This window comes from Cydia strobilella, chromosome 7 (genome assembly GCF_947568885.1).
Source record: "Cydia strobilella chromosome 7, ilCydStro3.1, whole genome shotgun sequence".
NCBI lineage: Eukaryota > Metazoa > Arthropoda > Insecta > Lepidoptera > Tortricidae > Cydia > Cydia strobilella.
Window position 1 is genome coordinate 9,890,879 of NC_086047.1, and position 19,257 is coordinate 9,910,135.

General features: G+C 37.5%; 1 protein-coding gene across 5 annotated transcripts in view; it reads right to left on the reverse strand.

Moving 5' to 3' along the window:
* Positions 1 to 7,698: 7,698 nt before the first annotated feature.
* LOC134743078 (calcyphosin-like protein) overlaps positions 7,699 to 19,257 on the reverse strand; it is a 403,310-nt gene continuing 391,751 nt past the window's right edge. For 3 of the 5 annotated variants that reach the window (XM_063676377.1, XM_063676378.1, XM_063676380.1), the window contains exons 2-8: positions 17,419 to 17,493; positions 11,477 to 11,630; positions 11,154 to 11,250; positions 10,770 to 10,850; positions 10,485 to 10,609; positions 9,175 to 9,259; positions 7,699 to 8,253 (exon numbers count right to left, since the gene is read on the reverse strand). In XM_063676377.1, coding sequence (XP_063532447.1) covers positions 8,152 to 8,253; positions 9,175 to 9,259; positions 10,485 to 10,609; positions 10,770 to 10,850; positions 11,154 to 11,250; positions 11,477 to 11,630; positions 17,419 to 17,493 — 719 coding nt within the window. In that variant the 3' untranslated portion in view covers positions 7,699 to 8,151. Of the gene's footprint in view, positions 8,254 to 9,174; positions 9,260 to 10,484; positions 10,610 to 10,769; positions 10,851 to 11,153; positions 11,251 to 11,476; positions 11,631 to 12,800; positions 12,930 to 17,418; positions 17,494 to 19,257 lie in introns of those variants that run through there. The other 2 variants (XM_063676376.1, XM_063676379.1) reach the window with 2 other exon arrangements.

The following is a 19,257-nucleotide window of genomic DNA, read 5'->3' on the forward strand; positions in this document are numbered from 1 at the left end:
AAACAAGCCGCAATTTATCTTCGCGGTTTATCGAAATTTATAGGTCCTTTCCATGCTTGTGGAAGGTTAAAGATGATACCTACCACAACAAACCGTTAAGAGAAACAGCATATAGCAAACTGTTGCAATTTTATCAGGCAACAATACCATCAGCGACTGTTGATACAGTTAAAAAGAAAATCAATAACCTAAAAAGCACTTTTAGGAAAGAATTGAAAAAGGTAAATACCTATATTTTTCTTAGGCGCTTTTTTGTAGGTATCCTAGGTAGGTATTCAAGGACACGAACGGGATCCAGTCATGAGCCGCACTGCGCAGCGTAAAATTGTAACGCAATGTTGTTATTACCCTCGCAACGCTTAGTATTCTACTTCTTTAATCTTTATCTATCTTTCAATTTTGTAATCTTTGGCTCGCTTGGGTATCAATATTAGCACGAGACATAGACATATATATTACTTTGTAAAGACCGGCCTTACGAGCACTACGAATGGGACCGATACATTGGAGTCAAAATCGCATTTAGTTACACCAGCGCGCTCAGTCGTGTGGCGAATTGCGCAGTGGAAAGGCGTCACCATTGGTGTAAACTTTGTACCTCTATAAGCGTATGCATACAATTCCGACCGAACACCGACGCCTTTCCACTGCACAATTCGCCACACGACTGGGCGCACTGTTGTAACTAAATGCGATTTTGACTCCAATGTATCGGCCCTATTCGTCGTGCTCTTAAGGCCGGTCTTCACGAAGTAATATATATGTATATGGCACGAGACAACAACTTTGCCCCCGTGTAAAATAAATAATATGTTAAAAGTGAAATAATCATCTAATTTCAGGTTAAACAGCAAAAATCTGGTTCGTCAGCTGACGACTACGTGCCAACTTTATGGTACTTCGATCTTTTACTATTTACAGCAGACCAAGCCAAGAAGACGCCAAGAGAAAGTATTTCTAACAGTGGAGATCAAAATGAAACAGTACGTGCGCATATTTTTTTTAATTTAATTTACAAAATTATTTTGGAACGAGAAATAATTTCTTGCATAAAATAATTTTTGTATTTTTCCCTGTTTAATTTTGCATTTTCACAAACATTCCTTATATATCCCTGTTGTAAGCCGGTGAGGGGGTTGTTTTCGTTTAAATCTCCATGTACAACCCTACCATAATCTAAATCTTCAGTAATCAATGCTTGAGTAGGTAAGTAATTAGCTTTCTCTGTTTTCTTCAAAAAGTTGTGAAGACAACATGTAGCTAAAACTATGTAAGTAGTCAATTTTTTCGGGTTTCATAATGATTTCAGTATGAAAAACTCTAAATCGACTCTATAATATGCCAAAAGCATTACAAAGTACAAAATGGGTAGGAAATTAAATTCTTTGACTTTACAGGGCCCTAGCCGAAAAAAAAAAATCATAAAATTCATACTTTACTGGTCAAGTGAATTCAAACGACTGCCAAAGAAACATTATAACTATTACAAGATTGGAAAGCGTGTTGTAAATGAAGATCACGTATATTAAATATATCAGGGATTGATATTATGTTTTGTAGGAGATTTAGAGCTAAAACCTGACTATGATAAATGATTTATAGTACATTGTGCAACATGGGGCGTAAGTTAAATATTGCAAACGAGAGTATAGCAAAATCGCGACGGCTTGCCGGAGCGATTTATAGACTCGAGTTTGCAATAATTATAATAATAAAATACTTTATGGTGCACTACAAAGAAATATACATGTTACAAACAAAATCACATCAAAAAAACCACACCAGAGAGATTCTAACAAAAATACCCTATATGAAATTAAAAACATCATATGTAATACTGTATCTTATTGGTTTTTTTTATATTGGCATGGTGGATAACCACTTAACGTGCGGCGATAGTATTTTCACTCGTTTTATATTACACCTATTCTCACTGAAAACACTTCTTACTGTGTTTTCTACATATCTCATCAGTATTTTTTTTTTGATATGATACTAAATAACGTTATAGAGGACATTGATGAAAATATTACCGCCGGTAAATCATTCCTAGTCGACAACCCCAGCCAATGTAAACATTTATTACAAACCAAAAAAAATCAACGTAGTCTAACTTTAATTACACAGAATATAAGAAGTATTTCGTGCAATTTTGACAATTTCCAGGTATTTCTCGCTAATTTTGAATTTGAATACGATATAATCATATTAACTGAATGTTGGCTATCTGATGACTTGATACTTCCCATATTACCCAACTACACATGTCATTCTACTTTAAAGCGAATTAATCAAAATAGCGGTGTTGTAGTATATATTAAATCCGACTTAAACGTCCGAGTGTGTGAACCTGACCTTGAAGATGCCAATTGTTTACTGATTACAATTGATCATGATATTGCGATTTGTGGAATATACCGACCGCCCTGCTATAGGTATATTGACAGATTTTTAACAACTTTAGATAAAATTATGCATTCTATTCGAAATTTTAAAAATATTATATTAATGGGTGATATAAACATTGATATTAAACACGACTCATCGGACCAGAGATGCTCCGACCTACTGAACATGGTTGCCATGCATGGACTTATGCCTAGCCACTATTTCCCTACCCGGCTAAACAATTGTCTTGATCACTCAATTATTAAAACTAACCTCCCATTTACTACACTAGTCTATCAAACGAGTCTAACAGACCACTTCTGTGTTATAACGGCCATAACAACACATAATACTCTCTCTTCGACACAGAGTAAGAGATCCCATATTAATTATGAAGCTGCCTCACAGGATCTCTTAACTACTGACTGGAGTCCTATTTTAGATTGTAATGATCCTAATATGTCTACATACAATTTTCTATCAATTGTCACCAGCATTATAGAAAAAAACACGACTATTACACGGATTTCAAATAGGAAAAGAAGACACAAGCCATGGATAACACCTGGCTTACTTCGCTGTATGAAACACAGAGACAGACTTCATTTAAAATCACGAAAATATCCTACAGATCAAATCCTACAGATCTCATACAAGAGGTATAGAAATACTTGTAATCAGATACTTAATAAACTAAAGCGAAGTTATGAACGTGACATGATCAATAAAAACAAAAATGACTTGAAAAAGACTTGGAATATAATAAAAGAGATATGTCATATGAAAAAACCTCAAAGTGAACCGTTTAACCTAATTAAAATTAAATCAGATCCTAAAGACTCGGTCAACTTTATCAACGAATATTTTACCAATATAGGACAAGACCTTGCCGCGAGTATTACTACGCGCCTCATTCACACTCCCTCTAATGTGCCAGATGAACAACCTTGTATAGAGACCCCGGTTAATTCGCTAGTATTGTTGCCTACTGATGAAACTGAAGTACTAAATATAATTATGTCACTAAAAAACAGCTCTTCTACAGGTTGGGATGGTATACCATCTGCACTTCTTAAGCTTTCGACTTCCACAGTTGCTAGACCTATTGCCCACATTTGTAACTTAGCCTTATCTACTGGTGTATTCCCCAAAGCGCTTAAGAAGTCTGTGGTTGTTCCTATCTACAAGGCGGGGGATAAAGACAGTGTCACTAATTATCGACCGATCTCACTACTTCCTGTTGTATCTAAAGTTCTTGAAAAGGTTATAAATAAACGTCTCACACATTTCCTGCAAAGTTTTAACCTACTGTCTAGTAATCAATATGGTTTTCGAAATAATATTTCAACTACAGATGCAATTAATCACGTTGTCGGACATATTGTCAACAAACTCGATTCCAAATCCAAATGCATAGGAGTATTCCTTGATTTAGCCAAGGCCTTCGACACTGTCTCTATCCCAATCCTTCTTGATAAACTACAGAACCTAGGCATAAGAGGAACTCCTCACCAACTCTTCACTGACTATCTTACTGATAGAACTCAAGTTGTTAAAATAGGTGAACATAAAAGTGATGAGACGCTGGTAAAATTCGGAGTACCGCAGGGTAGCGTTCTTGGCCCTACTTTATTTCTAATATATATAGATGGCCTCTGTCGCCTTAAACTAAGAAATGCAGCTATTGTGACCTTTGCTGATGATACTGTACTTATGTTTGATGGACCATCATGGCATGATGTTAAGTACACCGCAGAAAAAGGCCTGTATCACGTTATGAATTGGCTCAATCAAAATTCCCTCTCTCTCAATCTAAGCAAAACAAAATATGTTACGTTTAGCATAAAGAACTCCATGCAACCATCTAACTTCTATATTCAAGGTCATACTTGTCCAGACACTTACGCGGCTCCCTGCAACTGCTACACACTTGAAAGAACTAATGTTGTTAAATATCTTGGTGTAAATATAGATCAAAATCTAAAATGGAACTACCACATTAATACTCTATGTTCTCGAGTAAGAAAACTAATGTATATATTTAAAAACATTAGGCATTTGAGGGATCCTATTGTTGTCAAAAATGTATATTTTGCACTATGCCAGTCCATTATAGCATACGGCATTGAAGCTTGGGGAGGTGCCAAAAAGTCTCACATGATTGCAATAGAACGAGCTCAAAGAGCAGTTATTAAGGTAGCTACATTTAAAAATTTCAGATACTCAACGACCGCTATATATAGAGAATTTAATGTTCTATCGGTAAGACAATTATATATAAAGTCCATCATTCTAAAACAACACAAAAAAGCACCATCTTCAGCAGTTTCTGAGAGAAGGAGAAACCGAATTTTTATCAATCCACCTAGTAGAACTAGCTTTGCCCATGGCTTTGCCTTTTTCCTTGGCCCATTTCTGTACAACAAGATCTCGAAAAATGTTAACTTAACTCAACTAACAGTGAATCGTTGTAAAGCGGCCGTTACATCTTTTTTGAAACTATACGACTACGATGACACTGAAAAACTCCTAAAAATCACTGTCTAAACTAAACTAAATACAATTAATACAAAAAGGTTACCTAACTTACTAAAACCTGGACTTTTAAAGAATTACCCTCCACTTAAAATGAACACGCAATGCTTGATAATCTTGATATCTATTTTTTTTTTTTCTATATACGTTGTGCTTCCCTCACATATTACATATCCATCATATATCCATATATGCTTCCATACATGCTATGCTTCTCATGATCTTTAGAATCTCACTAGTGATGACAACTACACACACAAACACACACATACAACACACACACACACACACACACATACACACACACACATACACTCACACGCGCGCACATACACAAACACTTATTTCCAATGCTATTTGCTTTGTTTTTTTTTTCTTGTTGCAACCTGTTTTATTTTTTCATTTTCTTGTCATCTTTATACAATATTACATATATATATGTATATATATCTAGTACTGCGCAAATACATGTATACCTACTGCTAGATAAGATTAAATGTGATCCGGGAGAGGTGGTGCTTCCTGCCGTCATACAGTTTTTACTAGTACGGAGGAATCGTTTCCTGCTCTTATGAACAACATGATGTAAATTAAAATTGTACTTAAAGGAAATAAATAAATTGAAATTGAAATTGAAAGACAGGACATAAGTGAGTAGGTAACAACAGGCGGACTTATCGCTAAAAAGCGATCTCTTCCAGACAACCAATATTATTACGCCCCGAGTTACACACAATGTTTTTCATCACACTTGCGATACAAAAATGAAGTATAAAGACAAAAAACTGTTAATTATAATACTAGAAACTTCATAACTCCCTAGGGAAAACGCTTTTTCTATAGTTCCCGCTAACCCTGCGTGCAATTCCACATTTACTGAGCGAGTGTGATGAAATAGTTATTTGTTATACAAGGGTGCAAAGTTGTATTTTACCCGCGAGTGTGGAATTGAAACACGAGTTAGCGAAAGGATTCTATAGTTGAACCACGAGCGAAGCGAGTGGTTCTAAAATAGAATCCTGAGCGTAGCGAGTGTTTTAACACACGAGAAGTAAAATACATTTGCACCCGTGTGTAACACAAAACTTTTCCCCTCACTATAGCGAGGAAAGTGCAACATTCACAGGCGTTAGATCATCTTCATCACTGGAATCACTTATTTTTTTACGATATTATAACAGAAAACACTGGAAATTCTGATTTTTACGTGAGTTGGTGAGAAGTGTTTTTAAGTAAAAAAATTGTTGACAATGTTGACATTTCTGTTCTGACGTATGAAATGTCAACGATGCGTTTTGAAATTGCATCGACTCAACTTGTGCGTTCAGGATTATATTTATATAAATAAAAAATCTAACGTTTCTTATGGAAATTTAAGGTTTATGACTTAAAATTATTAAATATAGCTAAATTTGGTCTTTTTTATTAGATTCTCAAACTATTTATTCAATGATAATTAATATCGAACGAACCATTATTATGAGCGTTTTACGTATTGTTATCTGTCAAGCTACTTAAACACGCTCCATCCAAGGTCAAATTACTTTCCCCACTAGTGGATAAAATGCGTTTTTCCCCGCTTGTTTTAAAGGATAAAAGACGGCTTTCCGAGCTAGTGAGGGGAAAACCATATTAGATGGGCCCTGGAGGGAAAGTGCCTGAAAACATTTAGTTAATTCATTTTACTCAAAGGAAACATTATTTTATATTTAAAAAGAAACAAAACTGCATTAAAAGATTTTTTTAACTCGATTGTCTCGCCCGGCAATCGAATCGATAAAAAATTCCAAAAAATAAACACGCTATTTTATTCTATAGTTTGTCGAAGGACTGTCTCATTTCAAACATAGACAGAGAAAATCATACTATCTTTGTCTTACTCTAGTACTAGCACCCAAAAGAAAGGGTTGAGTATAATTTTCCTGGTTGTTACTGACTGACAAATTGGTTTGACTTACCGACGCCGCGTCAAACACAAAAGCTGTCACTCGGACGACACGTCACCGAAGTGTCAAAACTGAAATTGAACTTTATGCACATGCACGTAGGTCTATGTTGCTTTGTGGTCTGTGACGCATTAATCCGTCTTTGGCGTTGGACCTGCGTTGCCGATATATCCGTCATTGGCGTCCAGAAGGTTAATTATAACATTTCTTCAAAAAACATTAGGTCTTACACTCGTCTGTCGACTCTGTCGTAAAAAATATGCATAAAATCGAATATTTAGTACTAATTTTTTTTATAGACAAGCGAAATTGACAAAAAAATTTTAATGCAGTTTTGTTTCTTTTTAAAATAAAAAGAATGTATATTTTAAGTAAAATGAGCTAACTTAAGGTTTTAAGGCAATTTCCCTCCAGGACCCATTAATTATTTTTCACTTTTCATGCTCTAAAAGTGAATCGAATCAGAATTCAATAAATCTGCCCGGAATACCTCTTTCGCGTCCCCAATTGACTCAGAATACAATTATTCTACCCGGGAAAAACATAGATTTCATAAAATATAAAATAAGTACCTACCTGTTGTTTTTTTTAATTCAAAGTGAAAAGTAGAGTGAACTCGGTAATAAAACCCATTTTAACCTCGCTGTGCCTATCGACCCTCGCCTTTCCGGCTCGGGTAGCTATATGCACGCCTCACCTAAAATGGATCGTTTTATTCCCTAGTCATACAAATAATTTCCACCCTATAGGACTAAATAAATGTGATAAAATTGACGTTCGACTTTTAATATATGAAGTCGGAGGAGACGGTTAAATAAAACATTGTATATTACATTAAAAATATTTAATTATTAGGAAACACAGCATGTTTCAAACATAGTTAATTTGTTAAATAAATAAATCTTTACCATTAATAATATTGAAAAAATCATAGTGACCGAGTGCTCGACATCCAGCGTTTCGACAAAAGCCTTAAAATGTGCGTGTATGTGCTGTCCTGATTGTCCAAATGTTATGAAACATTTGAAAAAAAAAAGACTTCTTGCCATGGACGAGAAATGCAAGAACACCACGTCGCTAAAACGGAGTAGTGACTTCGTGACACGCCGATTTTGCACGCACACACGAACTCTCTTATTGGGGAGCCAAGGACCGCTCGGCTCGAGTTGTAAATGTGTGCATGTGCGCGTAAATACAAGAAAAATCGTCGTGATGGAATCACAGTTTTGTCTGAGCGACGTTAAGTCCGTGGTGTTCTAGGTCCATGCTTCTGGGTTGATCTTTAGAGTTTGTAGGCCTGCCGCATCATGAGATCGAAGAAGCAGTCGTTGTCGATGGACACGCTGATGCCGCTGTAATAGTTCATGAACTCCTCAAGCGTTACCTGAAAGCAGTCATTTGGATTTGGTCAGAGAAGTGAGAGAATTGGAAATAAAATGGATTTGGTTAGATAAGGAGCATTACAACGTTTTCACTTCAGATTACATTTTGCTTGACATGATGAAGAAAACAACTCGCAAAAGAATTTATGTGAATACAAATTTCAGACTGCATTATGAAACGTTTACGAAGAACGCACATAGGTGTATCGCGAAGCTTTGTATCAGAAGGTCTATCTTGTAAATAAAACATATTAATATTTACAGAATGGAATGAACTTTGTTCACAGATAGGCTTAATACAGAATCTAGGACTTGCTACTACGTAAAATAGACATTGATTAAGTACTCATTAGCACACATAAACACAAACACAAATACTTACCTAATTAAAATACAACCGAAATAAGCGCTCTCAATCTAATCTAAATACAGGTAAATATGGCTGGCCTTCACTGCACGTGCGAGTTCATACATTTGCTACTTAGAACTCGCACGTGCTTTCGTTTAGTGGTAAATGTATGAACTCGCAATAAACACCGTAATTACGAGATCGCCAATGTTAAACGCGAGTTTGTCTTATGTGACACATTCGCCACACGTTTCGTTTCAGCTTGAAACGCCAGCCTAAGCTGCCGGTCGCCTTCACTGCGGCCCCGAAACCTGGCCCCGCTCAAACAGTATCACCAGGTCACCAGGCCAGGGTCGTGGGGTTGGATAACGGCCGGTAGCGTCAAAGCTGGCAAGCACCAGACACACAGCCGTCCCCAAAATGACGGCGAACGACCACTCCACAAGGAGGGGTGCGACACTATTCAGGTTCCACCGGAGGGATCCGGAAAAGCCCCCTCACACCCTCCTTCTTCTTGAACGAGGCTGCATTTAAGGCTCAAGGCCGTCCTGCATCACAATGATATTGTACCCACCTTGCCATCAACGGTGCCCTCGTTCTCAAAGTTTGCTAGGAATTTGTTCATTATCAGTTCTTCGGTCTCTTCACCGCTCTTGTACCTAAAATTAAATGTGTTATCATTAGGTACATACCTACCCGCTCTTTCATTCTCTCTCTGACAATTTACTCTTTATTCTCTAGGCAATTTAAATTACTTGAAGATGCACTTCGAAAACTGTGATTAATTTTTTGGGTCCTATTAAGGCTGTTTTTTAGGGTTCTGTCCGTACCCAAAGGGTAAAAACGGGACCCTATTACTAAGACTCCGCTGTCCGTCTGTCACCAGGCTGTATCTCATGAACCGTGATAGCTAGACAGTTGAAATTTTCACAGATGATGTTTTTCTGTTGCCGCTATAACAACAAATACTAAAAACAGAATAATATAAATATTTAAATGGGGCTCCCATACAACAAACGTGATTTTTTTGCTGTTTTTTTCCGTAATGGTACGGAACCGTTCGTGCGCGAGTCCGACTCGCACTTGGCCGGTTTTTTGTTTTAAGGGCAAGATTAATTAATGAATTAATTGATTAATTAATTCAGATAATACTTGTTGATGGAGTCGCCATTGCCGGATACGGCAAGGAGAATTGACTTGACATATTTCTGTATTTATTTTTCATGGCATGATATTTGCTTTAGGTAGTTAAAACAAATATATTGCATAAATGAATAAAATTCTAGTAACGATGGTGAAAATAACATGCTTACGCAAACAAAAATCCAAGTAACTGCAATATTGGTTAAGGTAGAATATAGGTATTAGTCGGTCTAGTCACTCTAACGAACTGATCTACCGCTTGTAGTCCTCCCTAGGACGTGGAAACAAAGAAGTAGGTATTTTTAGGGTTCCGTACCACATCTTGCTCGCACTAATATGTTAGTACGAGCGAGATGCATAGAAAGTAAGTTACGTTTACGCTAGCGTAAGATAAGTATAATATACCTAGTGCAAAAGTGACCGACTACTGTCAATATTTTTATAGATATTTCGTCATCAACTCTCGCGAATCGATCTGTAAATTGTAAGAATGAGAGCATAACATATTATCATGAATACAGGAAAACTAGCTGAATTACATTTACCGCGTAATATACCTATTTTGCACTTGTAACAATCTCCTGGGGCGGGTTTCACAGTAATTACAGTCGCCATCAGATATATCGGAGCGGTCGAGGTGCTCAAAAATATCTGAACACACACTAACGGCTTGACAATAGAGGCGTGTTCAGATATTTGTGAGCACCTCGGGCGCTCCGGTATATCTGATGGCGACTGTACCTCGGGTTTGCAGAGACCGCGTAAACGCCACGGAGATCGTCTATGGCAATGATCCCATCTCCAGTTTTATCTAGTTTCCTAAACGCCCGCTCGACTATAGCACGGCGGCCCTCAGACATCGGAGGCTGGAACAAAGTACAAACGAGTTCAAATCTCCAGTGCATGTCATATAGGAATTAGTCCTAAAGCATATCTAAGCATCCTAAGTCAATTGATTTAGGTAAGCGCTCTTTCCGGCGAGGGTAAAAATTAAAGTAATTTTGCAAAGAGCAAATTCATACGTACACGAATCTGTCTGATGAATTCATCGACACTAATGGAACCGCTGTTGTCTGTGTCGAACTGAGCGAACAATTTCTCTGCATCCTAGAAAATAATGTAATAAATAGACAATCAATGCCACATTATACATGATCGCTGTTGTCTGTGTCGAACTGAGCAAACAATTTCTCTGCATCCTAGAAAATAATGTAATAAATAGACAATCAATGCCACATTATACATGATAAAGTTAGGAGGAGTTGAGCCAAAGAAGAACAGCCTGTAGGTAATATGCGAAAATCGTAGACATAATTTATTTTTCATTAAGACTCATGAAACAGGACCAATGATAAAAACTTCACTGCACTAAGTTACATAATATTTATACATGACATTAAGATGAATTACCTCGTCGCTAATGTCCAGTCCAGTGTCTTTAATGCCCGTGAAAAACTCTTCCTTGTTAAGTTGTTTGCTTCCGTCGTCATCCATTCTTCGGAAAATCCTATCAAGTTTAATTTTCTATTAATAGTGTTTGAAACTGTTATTTAATTTCAACGAATTAATGATTAAAAGCATCTGCTGGTTGCTGTAGTCGGTACGTAGTTTGTTCAATGTGGACGTTGTACCACGAGCCCCGCTGGACGTCCCACTCGAGTGACTCAAGCGTCCACTCAGTTTGCACAGACTCCACAAAAGTTACTTAGTTAATTGTTAATTGATGTACTCGCCTGCCCAGCCCCATAATTCCCGATGCGCCGCGTGAGAGGCATAGCAGACGCAGTCTTTCCAGAGGGTCGGTAGTCGTGTTGAGCGCTCGTGCGCTCTTCTGGATCAACTCATCTTCGACGCGGGACGTCGCAGATTGCGGACGATGCCATGCTACTATAGAACAAAATAATTCAAATGAAAATTTTTACACGTCTGAAAATATCAAGTTAAAACAAAATAAGTAGGTATTTTGGGTGATGATTTGTATTTAGATTTATTTATTTTTAACCGACTTCAAGAGTTCAAGATTTCAAAAAGCGAAGTGTAAAAAAGTTATCAGATTTCAGAAAACCCCCAAGCACCTAAGCCCTGACTTTACTAACCCTACCCTACATCACTTTGGTTTAAGAATTACCTTTTGAAATGTACCTATTAAGTGCTCTATCTATCTATATCTAGCGCTGCATGCTTTAACAGTATGGGTAGCTACGAAAAGTCATGTGACAATTTCCATAAGTACATTATTTATGTCTCGAGTTTCGTTTCCTATCAACGATTGTCACCTTGGCTAGGCTCCCTCCTGCTTTGGTTTTTGGACATCCCTGAGATAACGCGGGATAAACATCAGTTAGGTAACTCTTTCGCCCCCTCGCAAAAAGGTAAAACAATAAATTATGTTTTGAAATAGTTATTTATTACATAATATACCATATTAATATTATTAATACACACACGTGTTGGAGCAAATTATGTACCTACTCTTCCTTCTACTCCTACACGTAATGACATCCTGCCTCCATTCCCATGTATTTTCTTAGGAAGGAAAAACAGGGGCATGACGGAATTTGATGACCTACTTTAAAATTACTGATATTACGGGTATAATGCAATATAATATTAATAAATTGATAATACAATAAACGTACGTAGTTAAACATCACTACCGTAAAGAAAATTTAACAGAATCATCTGTAGGTACACAACACCCTTAACACTGTTATTATGTTCCTGGTCTATAACGTACGAATGTGGTACATCGTCAGTCATTATGACTTATGCCGTTTCGTTTTTAAAGTTCATAATCGGTTACTGTAATAACATCATTATCATCATTGGCCACATCATCTGTTGTAGATGCTTGTTCCGGCGCTTGTGGGTTTACGGGGTCCCGCATCGCCATCGATGGCTATCGAGTCCTATGGCAGCGCGGCACGCCACGTGTTAACACGTGTCAGTGGTTAAGGGATAAACCCATAATGTTATAACCCCATTTCATTAACCTGCTCAAAACAAATGTTGCCATCGTTTAATAACCTACAAAACCAAAAGCATAAATTGACTTACTGTTTGAATTAGTCTTGCTTTTACGGGCATACATGTTTCACAATCATTAGTTTGTATGATACCACTATAACGTCTCAAATGTAAAAAACTACTCGGACGGTGCGTCCCGTAGGCGGCGTCGCCTTTGGCCGACTGACTGAATGAAAACCCCACCCAAGTGGTAACTACAAACACGCCAAGATCGCCTGACTACGGTTAGGTGAAAAACACCCCTATTACATGACCTACTACCTAGTGCAGACTAGGGCAACATTATTTTATCGCAGTGTACGACGCTGACGTTATTCCCACTAGTTATCTACCACCAAGCTGTTACTATTAGTGGCATAGAGAAATAAATAAGCTTAGAGTGCTTACTCCGTATGTAGATAATTAGAAGGTAACGCTACAAGTGCAAAAAGTACGAAATTCGCAACGAGTGGAGATACATTTTAAATCGATACGATTTGCGAATTACCTATTTGCACGTGTAGTGTAGGTATTCTACCTACAACGTTTTACAGTGCATATGGCCTTTTAAATTTTCGGCATAGGCACGCATTTTCTTTGAATACCAATGTATCTACTTCGGAGCTTGTGAAAACTTGCAACACGAGTCGGAGAACAATGAAGGGACTCTAAAATGGTAAGGCAAGGTGGAAACTGATAGAAAACCGCTAGAAGATCTGCCTTCAAGCGAACGGAACAGATAATTTGAATCAAAAGTGTGTACAAGCTGTTTAATCGGAATTTGTATATTTCTACTCGAGATGTATTCAAAAATATTGGTACAAGCCACTTAAACTTAAATGTGCAAAAAACTAAAAAAAGGTGCGGCGTACCTACTTACTAACAAAAAGCAAAAAGATCCGAAGAAAACGATTGAGCAGTAGAATTGAGCAGTTGGGAGATCTAGATCACTGTACACACCTTGTTGGTTCAAAAACACGGCTGCTTAATTTAATTATAGACATTATGGATGACGAAACGTATGTGAAAGCTGATTTTAAATCAATAGGACCAGGAAACCAATTTATTTCTTCTCGAAATATTGCGAGTCTTCATAAATCAAGTCATATCATAAGAACGTCATATCAGTTGAGAAATTCGTCAAAAAGTTCCTTTAGTGGCAAGCTATATGCCAGTTCACCTTTTGATCTTACTTACTTACTTTTAACACGTAAAACGTGTTAAAGGTAGGTAAGTAATGTCAGAGAATTTTCTCGTTGTGCTCTAGAAAAACCATAAATTTTTCATAGGTGATTTATTTTATCATTAAACTTTCACGATTTGGAGTTATCAATTAACTTAGTTTCATTTTGTAAGGTTTAATTCATGTGGTGACGATTTTATACTACTCACTCTTAATTAAATTGTCAGTAAGTTTTATCATACCTCGCAAAAGTCGCAAACGAGCTATTATACCTATGGGAGTAGGTACTATAAACAAGTACCAGCCCAGCAACTGGCTGTGCTAGTGCTAGTGAAGTTCATTCGTTCAGTCCTAGATTAGATTCCCATTAGTTTGTCATTGTCTCGGGCGAGATAGACCGTGTAACAAGCATTTGTTCGGCTCCAGACAATATGCAACAAGAATTTCATTGTGTTTGTCTGATTTGTTATATTAATAGATAGTATACCTACAATAGGATCAAATATTATCTTCATACGAATTACTTTTTTTTTGGGATTTTTATTTAATTTTATAACAAACAGCATACTGGCATTTAATGTGGATATGGCTCCTGAGGAGTCACAGTCACATGCGCGTTGCTGGTCCTTTATAGATAGGTAATGAAAAACTCACTGAAGTAATTATGTTTATCGATGATAAACATAATTACTTCAGTGATGATAGTAACTAAAAGTACCTACCTGGGTACAATGCAAATATGTACAATGATAAAAAGACCCGCTACACAGAGACAGTATGCGGGCTGGTAGGTACTTACTTACAATATTATTAGGGCTATATGAGATGACTGAGATGACGTGTCATACATTTCATGTTTCACATATCGCAACTTGTGTGAGATATGATTTGATTACCTACCGTAACCTACCTAATACAGATGATTGTACCATTAATTAGCTCAGTTTTTTTTCCAATAAATATGTCTTGTTTTGCAATGGATGCATAAGAATTTATACCTATAAAAAATATTAACTACTACCACGCCCGTATCGTTCTGCTCAATAACCATCGTATTCCATCATAAAGATAATATGTATACGTCCTACTCGTGGGCACTAAGTCACCTCTAATGCGAGAGAGGGATCGGGCAGGATAGCCTCTACGCTGGCCCAAAGTGGCTTACCATCGGGCTGGCGGTGTGCTTGTTTGCCACCAACATTTTAATTAAAAAAGAACTCCATTATATCGCCAAGAAATAAGTACTTATTTTGCAAAGCTAATGACAAAAAATTGTCACAAGATTTAAAAGAATTTTCGGTAATTTTTGTTTGTACACATACCTCACTTATAGAAGGTCGGTAGAGCAGAAGGAGTGCAGCTCTTCCTTTCTGACTGTATCTGAGCGACGTATAAGTACGTATACAAATACAAAAGTTCTTGCCCTTTGTCAGGTGACAGTTTAGATGCTATCATGAATTAAAAAATAGTCAACCGGTTGTATCGCGGTGGAAAGACCGTCAGTTGACAACATGAATATGTAAAAAAAAAATATTTTTACATGTTTCGGTGGCTGCCATTTCTTAACCCACCAACGGAGCGGCAGCTGACGTCCATGAGGGTTCATCATACATAGCCGTTAACCACTATACGCCCGGGAGGCGATTTGTCATGGACATCTGTTACTGGCTCGCGGTCTATTACATTTTATTCCTATTTTGTTACGAGTACTTCCGACCAAAAATGGGTAAGTACCCATGTTTTCAGTTTAGATTTTACTTTAGTTCTATAACTTGCATATTATAACTACCTACTGAAGCATTCCATGGGCAGTCCCGAACAAACACATTTTATTTCGTGTGTACCTTTTCGGCGTTTAAAGCCGATGTTTATTTTTCTGGGCATATTTTTGACCATTTGTCACGGAAAAAGATACTCCTATACTTGATCTTTAGAAATTTCGCGTTTGTACATACGGCACAACGGTAGACATAGACAACTTCATGGAAAGCTACTAATACTACGGTACGGTCGATACGGATTATTAGATAACATTTTTTAATTACAATTAGGTATTTAGTTCGTGGAAAAAGTTCGCGTGTGGAAAGGCGGGTCAAATAATAAACATGCGACCGATTAAGAAGGTACCTAAATGTCCCTGGGGCAAAACTACTAACCGTGAAAACCTCGATGACCTCATGTTTGGTATTCGCCCCGTGTATACATGACTGTGGCGCCACCTTAGTGGGTGTGGGATATATCATATTGCTTATTTTACAGTTGGCAGTCGCAAAATAGTATGAAAATGTCATCTCACGAATGTTCATATTTTCACGACGTATTAGTGCGTTGGCGTCGCTTGTATTCCCGCCACCACCAACTTCGTACATATAGCCAATGTGTAGCCAATATTATGCCTTACTTAGTGAAAGCCGCTTCACATTAGCTAAAGTTAGCATAGCCCTTTGGGCCTTTAGCATAACCCACAACCCTTATATTTATAAACCTTTTATGGGGAAAAAGGTAAATCCCCTTATGTATGTATATATGTAGTAGGTATCTAATGTTTTTCACATTGGGTACCTAATTTACTCCATAGGTGTGACCTATTTTGGCACTGATGTGTTAATTCTAGTCAGGATCAAGAGCCCTTTTCACCCTTATTATAGGAGAAAAAAAGTGTCCTAAAATTTCCATACATTTTTCAATGCAAGGAATGCACCCTTGAAATTAACGGAAATTAAAAAAAACCGGCTAAGTGCGAGTCGGTCTCGCGTTTTAAGGGTTCCGTACATCACACAATTCACACAATAACAACACCAATTTTCACGTAAACCATTGCGGCTGTGTCCCTAAAACAGCCTAACCGCATTTTTGTTCTTAAGTCCGACTCACGCTTGACTGTATATTTCTAATATGTTTTCTGACATCTTTAGGTAAAGAACTAATTTTATACCCAATAGTTTTGGGGGTAATGGTAAATTTTTGTATATTTTCTTAGTTATTCAAGAAAACATACAAAAAATTACTATTACCCCCAAAATTACTGGGTATAAAATTGAAAAAAAAAAAATTGTTAATGATATTATTTTAAAAATTGCTTTCTTGGGGTTGGATATGAGGATATCACGTATCATTTGTGGTATATTGTACAAAAAAACAGCCATATCGTAACTTGGTATGTTTTGAAAATTCTTGATAAAAGAAATGTAATGATATTGTATATTTTTAAAATCACCTCAAAATGCCCTTTCGTACGATACCACACACAATAACTATGTTAACAATTAATAGGTTTTGAAAAAAAACCATACAAAAAAAATAATGTTTCAGCACTCCCCTCCTAAGGGATTTTTTTAGGAACTGCGGGTGAACAATTTTGTTTTGACTTCTAGTATGCGTGTGCCAAACGGCTAACCTGTACATCGATTTGCGGTTTTTCGCTGAAATTGGGGTCGAGCGGCTTCCACTACGGGGCGGGTCGCTAGTTATAATTATAAGACTTACCTCCACTATCCATGTTGGTGTTGGTGTCTTTCAGCTTCTTCTCGGCCTGGGCCTTGTTGTCGTAGTTGAAGCAAGCTGAGAACACAAAACACTGTGTTTAATCAATCATCTTTCTCGAGACCATGATCATGGTACCTATTGTAATGGGGTTGGCACCTGTCAAACGTTTGCATAGATGGCGCCATCATAGTTTGCATCTTTCTCTAGTTTTGTTCTATGACAGCCGTTCTCAAAGTGTGCTCCGCGGACCCCTAGGGCTCCGCAAAGCCTCTGTTGGGGCTCCGCGAGAATACTTGTTATAATAAGAAGCCGACTAGCGGTGGCAGCATGGTTCCATTTTAATCGCCTGTCACTATGCCTGGCACTTTCGCACTTATATACTTGTTAGAACGTGACAGGCATGGTGACAGGTGATAAAAATGCAACCGTGCTACGGCCGCTGGGCATAAAATACAAGAGTTTGACAATTCTAGGGATTGACAGGGCAAGCTATGCTGGCGCCATCTGTAAAATACTTTGACCGGCCGCGGTTAAACCCCATTAAGAACAGCTGTGTGCTTTTCACTAGGGGAGACTGGGGTCAATTGAAACGTGGGTCATTTGAAACAAGCTCGATAACTCCAAATCGAATCGTGACAACCGTGGACAGTATCTGCCAACAAACCTGTCGCGTCTCGAAGCACGCCAGTTTTTATGTGACATTACTTTTTTGACAGCAGGTACCTACTTGATTTCATTACTAGTTACATGATGGTATGGTACCTATGGTACCTATCTAGCTTAATACAACTTCTTTAAGTTTTATTAGGTTAGGGCATTCTTGTCTACTTTATGATGGTTTTTGTGCCCCTGCAGTCTTCCGTATTTTTTATCCGTAATTTAATATTTATACAAATGTCGATGGGGCAATTAAAACAAATGACTTTAATTCCTTTTGTTTCAATACAAAGATGCCTGATCAAAATTAAATTGCAAAATAAACTGAACGAAAATACAAGATGAAAATTAACACATTCACTGCCAACGTTTTCGTAGCGCTACGCTCGTAGCCGATCCCAGCGTTTTACCGCTTTGTAGAGGAAAGCGACTACGAACAGAAGCGGGTTCCCGGCACTCAATGTGTTCAGAAAACAGAAAGAATTAAAATTCAACTTCTTGTATTGTATGGGAGCGGCCGAGGTGCTCAAAAATATTTGCACAGTATGCACTCTAAAGCCTAGTCAACAGAGGCGTGTTCAGATATTTGTGAACACCTTGCCGCTCCGATATATCTGATGGCGACTGTACAATACTAAGTTACTAGATTTTTGTTTGGTTAGGCAGCGTGTGGCTAGTGTGTTACTCCTTTTAGACTGAAAATTCATCTAGGTATTTCAAAAATAGTCGTTTTTCTATACTCATATTATCACTTCACTATCACTACATAGTATAAAACAAAGTCGCTTTTTGCTGTCTGGATGGATGTCTGTCCCTATGTATGCTTAGATTTTCAAAACTACGCAACGGATTTTGATGCGGTTTTTTTAATAGATAGAGTGATTCAAGAGGAAGGCGTATATGTATAATACATCAGCATTGCACCCGTGCGAAGCCGGGGCGGGTCGCTAGTTAACTATAATGGTTGAATTACTATATCTAATACCAAACTATAATCGCTTTAGTGCACTGAAATGAATTTGGCCAATGACGTACGTGTCGTCGCGGTTAAGAGGACAAAACTAAACGATAGAACAAAATACATCAACGAGTTTCTTATTCAGTAGCTAATTTTGTTTAATTATTTAGGTTTTAAAGTGGAAAAAGTAGGTACCTATTATTTTAGTTGACTCATAGAAAAAA